Raw genomic sequence first — 10,403 nt, 5'->3', positions numbered from 1 at the left:
CCTGTGAAGAAGGGAGAAGCCATGGCTGTGGTTCCCCAGGGCTGGAGCCACAGGGCAATGGTGGCCCTGCATAGATCTGGGTCAGTAGACAGCACTTTCCTGGCAGCTGATAGGGCCATAGGGCGGGGGACACAGACTTGCCCTGTCCTCTTGCTGAGGACAGGGGCAATGGAGTTATGGGATGCCTGAGCCTGCTCCACACAGGGACAGGGACTCATCCTGAAAGGCTTTCTGGAGGAGGTGAGCCTGATGCACCACAGGAAGATCAAGGAAAGGATATACAGGCTGAGGGAACAGTGTCACCACCAAAAGATGGAGGGTGGTCACTGAGCACTGTGGGAAGACAGTGTGGGAGAGGCTAGAGTAGCTGAGCTGGCTGTCTGAAGGTTGAAGCTTCACTCCAAGCGCAGCAGGACCACTAGTTCACCAGGACATGACATCCCCTGGCTCCCTGACTCAATCTGGGGTCCCTCCTCCAGGAGCCAGAAACATTGGAGTCCATGGCGTTCATCCCCATGAGACAGGCCCAGAGACAGGCAATGACTTACCCAAGGCCGTACAGACCGTGAGAGCCGGCCCTGTCCTTGGTGCAAATGTGGGGTCATCCAGGATCCCTGTGTGTGGTCCAGCCCAAAGTGCGCGTAGATGGAGGATGAAGGAGAGTGAGAGGCACTGGGCTGGACCTGGAGGTTAGGGGAGGCCAGGGCCCTGGGTTACTGCTGCCACCCCAGGCTCCTAAGTCTCCTGCCTGCACTTTGCTGAGCTCAGCCACCAGGGCCCCTTGGGTCCTCGAAGGGCAGATGAAAGGAGAGGGAGTCACTCTGGCGTGACACAGAGCGTTGGGGCTGACCTGTCTGTGTCCTCTTCTGAGAGCCCCTCAAGCCCCCTGCAGCCTGCCCTCCCCTTCTCTGGAGTTCCCCGCTTCCCATGCCCCTCCTTCTGGGTCCTCCCTCTCCCCCTTTCCTCTCCGTTCCTAACAGTTCTCTCAAAAGCAGGACAGGGATGAAGGGCTACAACTCACCTTGTCCCTGGGGCCAGAGTTGGCATCAAGTATGGCCCGGGATCCCTAGAGGCCCCAAAGGGCCCCTGGGAGGGTTGTCAGGCTCCCACCTGCTGGTCTCTGACAGCTGGGACAGCTGTGGCCCCCCTGACTCTCCAGTTCTAGCTCCTCTCCCCTGTAGGGGATTCCGCCATCCAGACACAACTCCAGGCAGTCACAGGAGAGTGTGAGAAATGCAATTTATTCTCTGCCATTCCAGATGGCCCCTTTGCAGGTTGGGGCTACAGACGCAAACTGGGGGGAAGAAAAGGTGGATGTACGTCCAGGGCAGTGGCAGAAGCAGGGAGGGAGGAGAGAGCCCAGGAGGTCAGGCCTATCTGGGAGGAGGAGAGGAGCTCTGGAGCCTGTGGTGTGGAGGACACCAGGGGGCAGGGGAGCACAGGGGCTGCAAAGCCACCACTCCATCTCCTCCCCCACCTTCCTCGGCTCCCTTTGCTTCCTCCCTGCTCTGCCCTGGTAGCCCAGCGCCCACTCTGTGGCCCCCACTGGCAGTCACAGCACCCAGGACCCCAGTGGCTTAGCATCACTCTGCGAGCCTGCTGGCCCTGCTGGGGTCGTGGGTGATTCTGTTAGCAGCAATGGGCACCAAGTTGGTGCTGGGACCCAGTTCCCCACCAGTCCCTCATTTTGAGCAGGTCTAGGAGCTGGGGTGTTGGGTGCCTGGAACAGATTAGAAGGGAGGTAGGAAAATGTGAAGTCACCAGCTCAGAGCCCCTGACACTTACGAAAAATAGGCAGGGTCAGGGCCAGCCTCCGGCCCGTCTGGGGCTTGGCTAGAAGGGAACTCCAAGGAGGAGTAGGCTTGGAACCAGCACCAGGACCAGCCCTGGGCACCACTGCCCTGCAGCCCCTTTTCCCAGCACAGCTGCCTCGGGGTTCCTGGCACGGCTGAGATAAATGATGACCACATTGTCCTCAGGCCCTGATGGTTGTACCTCGTTGTCAACTGTGTAGCACCCCTTGCCCTCCACTGCCTTGCCATGGAACCTGCGCCCCAGTGCATCCTCACCACCCTCGCCCGTGGTGGCCAGTGCCACATTCACCGAGCTCTCTGCGCCGCCCAGTTCATTGGTGGCCAGGCAGCTGTAGGTGCCCTCCTCCAGCTTGCCAAAGTCGGGGATGAGCAGGCTGCCGTTGGCGAAGGCCTGGAAGCGTGGCCGGCCACCGGGCACTGCCGGGGCTCCAGGCAGGACGTGGCCATCAGTGCCCACATTGGGGCTGGCGATCTCCACAGTGCCACCAGGGGTCTGGATGTGCCAGTGCAGCTGCGGGGCCGGCTGCCCATCCACATCGCAGTGCAGCGCCAGCACGAAGCCAGGCCGCAGCTCAGCACCATCCTGGCTGGGCTGGTAGCTGAGCTGCACAGAGGGTGCCGAGCAGGGCAGAGGTGGCAGGCGGCTCAGCGGGGTGCCCTTGAGCATGTGGGGTGATGTGCAGGCCACATTGTCCTGCTCTGGGATGGACACGGCTGTGGCTAGTGCCCATGTCTTGAGCCACACAAGGCCGCAGTTGCAGTCGAAGGGGTTGTCATTGATCTGCAGGTGAGACAGCGCGGTGAGTGGTGCAAAGGTGCCCTCGGCCAGTGTGTGCAGGCGGTTGTGATTGAGCTGCAGGGAGCGTAGGGCACGCAGGCTGCGGAAGGCGTCACGTGGGATGAAGGTCAGCTCATTACTATCCATCTTGAGCAGCTGCAAGGCACTGAGGTTGTGCAGGTCGCTCCAGGCAAAGTCTGATAGGAGGTTATGGCTGAGGTCCAGGCTCTTGAGGTGGCCCAGTGGGGCCAGGGCACCTATGGCCACCTTGCGGATCTCATTGTGTGCCAGCCACAGGGACTGCAGCAGCGGCACCTCCCCAAAAGCACCCTCGGGAAGCCCCGGTAGCCGGTTGGCGGATAGGCTCAGCGTGGTCACGTTGGCTGGGAAGCCAGGTGGCACAGCCTCCAGGTCTCGGTAGGCGCAGTCGGCGATCTGGAAGCCGTACTTCTCACCGCAGTCACAGGCCTCAGGACAGCCTCTCACCAGGCCCAGGAGCAGCGCCCAGCACAGCAGGCATAGCCCCGGCATTGTCCCTCCTGCAGAGGGTGCATGTTACCCTGTGATCTCAGGACCTGCCCAGGGCCCTGTCCCCCTCTCCTCAGGTCCCCGCCCAAGCTTTTCCCAACCAGAGGAGGCCCCATCCCACAAAACTCAAGGAAAGCCCAGCATCCTCTAGACTGACAGCCACCCCCACCCTCTGCAGAAGGTGAAACTGAGGGCCAGAGAAGGACCCCGACTTGCCAAGATTGTACAGCCAGGGAGGGTGGAGACAGGATGGGAGAGAACCCCGGCTTCTCCTCCGCACCGAGCTCTACCTGCCTCGGCCTGTTCCTGGCTGACTTTATGACTTGAAATCTGTTTTCCAGGTTCCCCCTCCCCCAGCACATCATAGAGCCTCCCTCCTGTCCTCCCACATCCTGGACATGGTCCCTCCCACCCGAGCCCCCCATAGGTATGCTCTATCCCAGCCCACACAAGGCCCCTTGTGCAGTGCATGCCACCCCCACTCTTCCTGCCCTGACCACAGTGGACACCAGGCCCTTTCTGTGGAATCACACCCGAGCAAGCCCGCTCAGTTCCAACTGCGCCAGGCAGCTGCCTAAATAAACCCCTCCAGGACCTTTGAGCTGACTTGGGTGAGGCTGAAGGCTCGGCTCAAAGGCAGCTGAGATTTTGGGGGTCTGGGCTGTTCAGGGAGTGTTGTCCTACTCCTTGGAAGGCTCCCAGCAAGGGACTATCCCCAACATCTCGGAGGTGCCAAAGGGGAAGATCCTGAGTCCCATGGGCCACTGCCTCTACCCCCTGGGCAGCGCTTTCTTCCCCAGCTTACCTTCAAACCACTCTCCCTCTTCAGGCTAGGCTCTTCCAAGACAGAACCAGGAGCAACAAAGGCCTGAGTTAGCAGAGGGTCGGCAAGGCCAGGGTGCGGGGAGAAGGGATGATTTGTGTCCTCTGGCAGGACAGGAGCCTGGGACTGTGCAGAGTCTGCAGGCGAGAGCCGTAGCCCACGCACCCTCCTCCCAGAGTACACAGATCGCAGCTCTGCAAGAGGGACGCCTCCTAAGTGACACCAGAAACTTAACTGGAGGGGAAGAGGCCAAATATTTTAGGGTTGTGTTCTCTCTCTCTCTCTCTCTCTCTCTCTCTCTCTCCCCCCCCCCAGCTTCAACTTCCTTAAAGACATAGCACTGCCTGGACAGGACCCAAGAGGAGAGGAGAGCCAGGGTTTTGATGGGGGAGGGTGAGAAATCGGATCTCAGGGAAAGTGGGAAACTTCTATTACCCTACTAGCAACAGGGAGAAAGGAGCTGCTCTTCCTCCCTGCAGCTGTGTGTGTGTGTATGGCTGTGTGTGTGTGTGTGTGTATGAACATGTGTGGATGTGTTTGTGTGTGTTGGTGCAGATTCAAGTAGGGGCCTGTGTGTGGGAGAGAATTTGTGTGTTTGAATGTTGAAGTTTGGGGATGTGTGTGTTTGGGGATGAGTGTGACCTTCAGTGTACGGCTGTGTCTTGTGTGTGTGTGTGTATGTGTGTATGTGTGTGTGTGTGACAGCCTGTGTGTCTGTGTTAGTACATGTGAGTTTATGTGTAAAAGTGAATATATGTTTGCGTGTATATGTCCCTGTGTGCTTTTTTTGTGTTTGTGTGGTACCCTGTGTGCCTGTGTTTGTGTGTACATGTGTGTGTGTATGCACATGTATGTGTGTGTTGTCTCCATGAAAGGCTGAGAAGGCTGGAGTGTACAAAGCAGCCGCCAGGCCCCAGCCTCTGGGCGAGAAGCCAAAGTACTGGCGAGTTTTACTAAGAAAACACAACCAGCCGCACATTCTGTCCAGGCGGAGCTGGGCCCCACTGGGCTGGGAGGAGGGAACTCCAGGAAGCCGGGCTCATCACCCCCAACTAAATGCTTGGGCAGAAACTGGGGGACACCAGTGTCCCCAGCTGCAGTTCTGGACCCCCAGACTCACAGGGTGGCTTCCAAACCCAGGGACAGACCCCTGGCAGCAGACATGAGGCTTCTTCCTGATGTCCTCTGGCAGCCTCTAGCCACCTGGCAGCCTCCCCGTAGATGTCCTGTGCAGTATAAAGCATGAAATCCTGCTGGCCCCTCTGGTCTCACTGTCCCCCTGGGTGTGGGATGTACACAGCCTGTTCATGTCACCTCTGCAGCTCTCATCTATGTCTCGAGAGTTCTGTTTGTTAAGGTGCTTTAATTCTCTCTCAACTTACCTCTTGGCAGGACCAAGGGTTAACAGTGTTGTCCTACCCAGCCCCTCCTATCCCTTCCCTGTCACCAAGCATGACTGTAGAAGTCCCAGGATGCTGCCTGCAGAGACCAGGGCACAGGCTGGGGCTGTGATTAACATCCAGTTCAGAGGGCTTGGCCAGTGGAGGAAGCCTTTTCTTGCCTCATCTTAGCGGGCCAGCAGGTCTCTGGGAAAGCCCTGCATGGGGAGGCTGGACCAGAGGCTGGAAGCACACACATCCAGGGTTCAACAGAGCAGAGGAGAGAATCGGTGACATCAAGGTCAACCAGAGGGGCCTCTTGGTAGAGGAGACTCTGTCTTAGGCATGTCCCATGAAATTGCCTCCTATAAGGAGCCTGTCTGAGACACCTGTGGCTCACATGGACCTCCTAGGTTTCCTTCTTTGCCCTCTCTAGCATCAGCAGTGGCCTATGCTTTCCTGCTGAGCATGTGACTCAGCTGCAGGGAGGACAGGGACCTATCAATCTCCTCTTGATAATGTTGTCAGGAGAATAAGTGAGCCAGGTGGATGGTCATCTGGCACCAGGAAGCAAAACACTTAGAGCCCACCTGTGGCACAGATGAGGAGGAGATGTGACCAAGGTCATAGGACTCCTTCAAGGAGGGCATTTAGAGAAGTCACATACTTTTGTTTTTTGGCCTTTTTTTTTTTTTTTAAATCAGTACCAGGGATCGAACTCATGACTATGGGCTTGCAAAGCAGGCACTTATGCCTGCTGAGCTAAATCCCCAGCCCAAGAAGTCACATAATTTGCCAGAGATCCCGCTCTGCTAGGTAGGAGAATGCATCACAAACCGTTTTTGGGTGGGGGAACCCTGGCCTGTCCTTGAAGCCTCAGATGGAGCCACACACTAGCATTTCCTCAGAACCCCATCTCGGAACAGCCAAGGCCAAGGGCAAGAGAAGTGACAGGGACCAGCCATTCTGCAAGGGTGGAAGTGAGTGGCATGTGTTGGTCACTGGTGGTGGTGGCTCTTATTTGCCCAGGGCCTGCCTCTGCCTGCAGGGAGACCCTCATTTCCACCAGGAAAGACAATGAGACAAGGGTCACCAGGGCCAAGTTGACCTCAGCTAAGAACCATCCATCTGATTCCCAAGGGATCTTACAATGGGACATGGATGGAGACTTTTACCTCCTGGGCAGCCCCTTCACTTAACCCTTTATGTCTCCGGTTGAGACACAATGCAGGGGACAGCTGGGTGTCCTGCTCCTCATCCTCTCCCAGCCAGAGCTCCTTGCAGGCTTCCCATTCTTGCTCCTGGGTCTTCTAGCAGCTAGCAGGATGACAGATCAACGCCCTGGTTTGCCTGGCCCTATGCCTTTTGGTGCTGACATCTGGACTGTCCAAGGCAGACTGAGACTGCTGGTCACCCCAGCAGGGGACATGGCCTTCCCTGTACCCTCTGCCAACTGCCACTGCCTCACCAGGACTCCCCCGCTCCAGAGGCTCAGGGCTGCTGGCTGCCACGTCAGCCTTTCCTGGAAGACAAATTTAACGAAAGATCCAGAAGAGAAAATGGAGACAAGGCACAGAGCCTGGCAGAGACAGAGCTGGAGAGAAACAGAGATGGAAGTAGAGAGACCTGGAAGCAAGAGAGGGGGAAAACAGAACTACAGGCAGCAGAGGTAGAGGGATATGGAGAAAGGAAGATCTAGGTCCATTGTTAACCATCCCCCACCCCCACGACCAGCTTTCCAGAAGATTCCCTGATTTCAGCCCCACCTCTTCACAGAGTGTCCTGGAGCCCTGCACCAATCACAGGCCTGCACTTTGTTTGGACCAATCACAGTCCTGCCGCAGTTATATAAGCAGAACTCGCCACACACTCTCTGCTTAGTCTCCCTCCAGGGTACCACAAGCCCTGCTAACAGCTCATTTTGATGCCTTATAAACCTGCTCTTGATTTATTTTTCAGGTCACATAGGTTCCAAAACTCCTGTAAATCTAATGGGATTCTTATCTGAATCCCAAGTACATTTGACTGAGTGGTCAGTTCAGAAGAAAGGGGATGTTAGCAAACACCTAGGGGATGTTAGCATTGAAGTGCTCAGAGACCAGCAGATCAGGAGCAGAGACCAGCACCTGGCAGAGTCGACCTAAGGTGTCCACCAGAAGCTGGCACAGGATGATAGCAGCCAGCAGCTGGCTGTGTCCACTCTTGCCACCCAGCATTGTCTGGGTGACTTTGCCAAGTCATGATTTCCATCTGAATTGAGCAAAATACCCCAGGCTGATTGGCAATAAGACCAACCCGTACAAATGGTATTTTTGTTTATTTTTCGATTTTTGTCTTTTTGAGACAGGGTCTCGCTGTGCAGTTTGGACTGGTCTTGAACTCACTTTGTAGCTCAGGCTGGCCTGGAACTTGCAATGATCCTCCTACCTCTGCCTCCCAAGTGCTGAGATTACAGGCATGTGCCACCATGCCTGGATCTACAAATGGTTTTTGTCACCCTGCCTGATCTGTCTGGCCTTCTCCCTAATGCCTCCCCTGACGTTTGAGTGTGTTTCTGGCCTGTTTCCCTAATCTAAATGTGAGGTGGGGACCTGGTGCTGATGCTGCTTCCCCCAGGCTCCTGTGAAGAGCCTGTCAGTTGGTAAGTGACTGAAGAATGACCTTGGCTCCCAGATGCTCCTGGGGTCACTGCCCCCTCAGTCCTCTGGGCCTGGGGAGGAGGGAGTGTTGAATGTGTGGACAAGGAAGGGTACGGAATAGATGAGAAGCAAAAGGCCATTTGCCCCATGGAGAAAGAGGAATCCAGGCAGTGGGCAGAGCTGGAGGATGGGGGTGGGAGGAGGAAGAAGCAGAAATGGAGAGAATGAGGGAGAGAGGGGCCTGAAAGGTAGGGACTGAAACGGAGGGAGAGCTGTGATGGGAAAGGCCTGACTCAGGACACAGAGGAAGACCAGTCACTTGCTGATGGTGGAGATGTGGCACAGGGACGCCTGCTACTCTCCGACAGGTCCAACTGTGGCGCTGTCTGAATGCAGCACCGCTCCCCTCCCCTCCCGAACCTGCAGCCCACAGCCCCGGGCTGCAGCCAAGAGTGCCAGGCGGGAGACAAGGAGGAGGGAATTCTGGCAGAGACCAGTGGCCATGGGAAGGACAGGGCTGACCTTGGCTCAGGAGTACCTCTCAGGAGAGACAGAGATGAAGGCAGGTGACCAGATGGCCTGAGGAGATGGCTCTGGCTGCAGAGGCCTCATGGATGGCAGCTTGAGGCAGGAGAAGCATGCTGCACAGCTGAAATTATGGAGGCTCAGAGAAGGGAGGTGGGATCTGGGGGTCAGGAAGACCCTAGGGAGTAGATGGGAGCTGGGGTAGTTTTTCTGAGTTTGATCATAGGACAGCGTATGTGGCAAAGAGAATTCACATGCAGACTCTTAACTCACAGCACCATCCTTCTGCCTCATCTTTCCCTTCCCTCTCCTTCCTTGGAAGCAGTGATTTCAGATGGTTTTTGTGTCTGTTCTGCCATGGTCGAATACCCCAGCATGCTCAGAACATTTGTGAGGCCCAGGGCAAGAGGGTAGTGGGAGGCCACCTTCCCTGTGTCTAACAATTCCAAAGTTATGCATCATACAAGCTGTTTTCACTTTTCCCAGTACTATATAGATAGAGATGCGGGCCTTGCACATGGTAGGCGAGTGCTGTACCCCAGCCTTATAGCCTTATATTTCTAAGTTTATTCTTGAGACAGAATCTCACTAAGTTGCCCAGACTGGCCTCCAATTTGCAATACTCCTGTCTCAGCTTCCTAGGTAGCTGGAATTATAGGTGTGCACTGCTGTGCCCAACTCCAAAGACTGTTTAATATGTTCTGTCTTGGGAAATGTACTGTCATGACAGCAAGCTCAAACTTAGAATGCTTGATGTCCTTACATAAAGGAGGCAGTGGGACACAGAAAATAGTCTGAAGACAACAAGGAAGGAAGTGGGAAAAGGACAGAAAGAACATCTACCAACCAAGGGACACTCAAGACTGACACCAAGATGGCAGATGCTGAGGAGAGGAAGGGAATAGATCTCCCAGCCCTGCTGTCACTATTTCACAGCATCCGGAGCTGTGAGACAATACATTTCTATGGTATAGAACCCTAGATTTTGGTGCACTGCTATGGCAGCCCTAGAAAATGTACTCATTCTCCTATGAAAAGTAAGATTTGAGTTCACTTGCATGGCTCCCTTTCACCCCCTCCTTGGTCCTCTTGGGTTTTGCCAGCTCAGATATTCTCAGTTATCTGCTGAGTCCATTGGTGCCCTAAAGAATATCCCTCCCTTCCTGCTCTCCACAGTGGGTGTACAATCTCGTGGCTCTTCACTGCATAAAATGAGATGCTTATCACTTCCTTCTCTCCTCATGCCCTCTCATTCATGTACCAATTTAAGTCTTGACTCGTTCTTCTTTAATGTTTTAAAAAGAGGATAATATTTAGATATGGTTCTGCAGCCCTAATGATGATGACTGCATTTTGTCCATAGATTGACTCGAAAAGTTAAGGAAAAAAGAAAATCAATAAACCAATATTAGCTCACGGCCACTGCTGAGCCAAGGAGTATCTGAGGATTACGTTTCCTTCACTCCTGATTCAGCATCAGGTTGGCTGGCCTGTTCGGAAGAGGTTCTTGGCTCAAGGTCAGATGTATTCGCTTTTCTTTTGCTCCATCAAATGCTCAAAGGAGGACCTTGTTTTGTTTGCTTTATCTAACTCTCTCTCTCTCTCTCTCTCTGGTACATCTTTTGATTTTTCCTGGAGCTTCTAATCACTTTCTTTATTCTTGTCAAAAAAATAATATGCCTCCACCAAATACTAAAAATAACCTGCCTTTGTGAACACCTCGGTTTGCAGATGTTACCTGGCATTGTTCGAGCACTCCTTTCCTTAATTGCTTGCCTTATTAACAAATGAGCTACTTGTGTTTAATTTGACTTTTCAAATAACTGTGAGCCCTTTGAATTCGCAAAGCCACAAGGAGGCTGGGCTATAGAAGGCATCCAATTAGAGCCCACGGGCACTCCTGCTCCTCCCTGATGA

At 54.7% G+C, this 10,403-nt stretch overlaps 1 protein-coding gene across 2 annotated transcripts; it reads right to left on the bottom strand.

Moving 5' to 3' along the window:
- Positions 1-1,225: 1,225 nt before the first annotated feature.
- On the bottom strand, positions 1,226-4,198 carry Islr (immunoglobulin superfamily containing leucine rich repeat). Of its 2 annotated transcripts, none has more exons than XM_003462204.5 (2): positions 3,926-4,198; positions 1,226-3,131 (listed from the first exon to the last, which is right to left on the bottom strand). In XM_003462204.5, exon 2 carries the CDS (start codon positions 3,121-3,123, stop codon positions 1,834-1,836), a length of 1,290 nt encoding a protein of 429 aa, XP_003462252.3. In that variant the 5' UTR covers positions 3,124-3,131; positions 3,926-4,198; the 3' UTR covers positions 1,226-1,833. The 2 variants fall into 2 exon arrangements, with proteins under 2 accessions (XP_003462252.3, XP_063099631.1); XM_063243561.1 differs by lacking the exon at positions 3,926-4,198 and adding an exon at positions 3,337-3,453.
- Between the last annotated feature and the right edge of the window lie 6,205 nt (positions 4,199-10,403).

The sequence above is a fragment of the Cavia porcellus genome, unplaced genomic scaffold (genome assembly GCF_034190915.1).
Source record: "Cavia porcellus strain 051 isolate PalLab524CR breed Dunkin Hartley unplaced genomic scaffold, mCavPor4.1 scaffold_38, whole genome shotgun sequence".
Taxonomy (NCBI): domain Eukaryota; kingdom Metazoa; phylum Chordata; class Mammalia; order Rodentia; family Caviidae; genus Cavia; species Cavia porcellus.
This window is presented reverse-complemented; position numbering and strand designations above follow the sequence as displayed.

What these genes read in the sequence shown, in the direction of transcription:
- Islr (XM_003462204.5), bottom strand. Translation starts at nt 3,123, where the DNA reads ATGCCGGGGCTATGCCTGCTGTGCTGGGCGCTGCTCCTGGGCCTGGTG.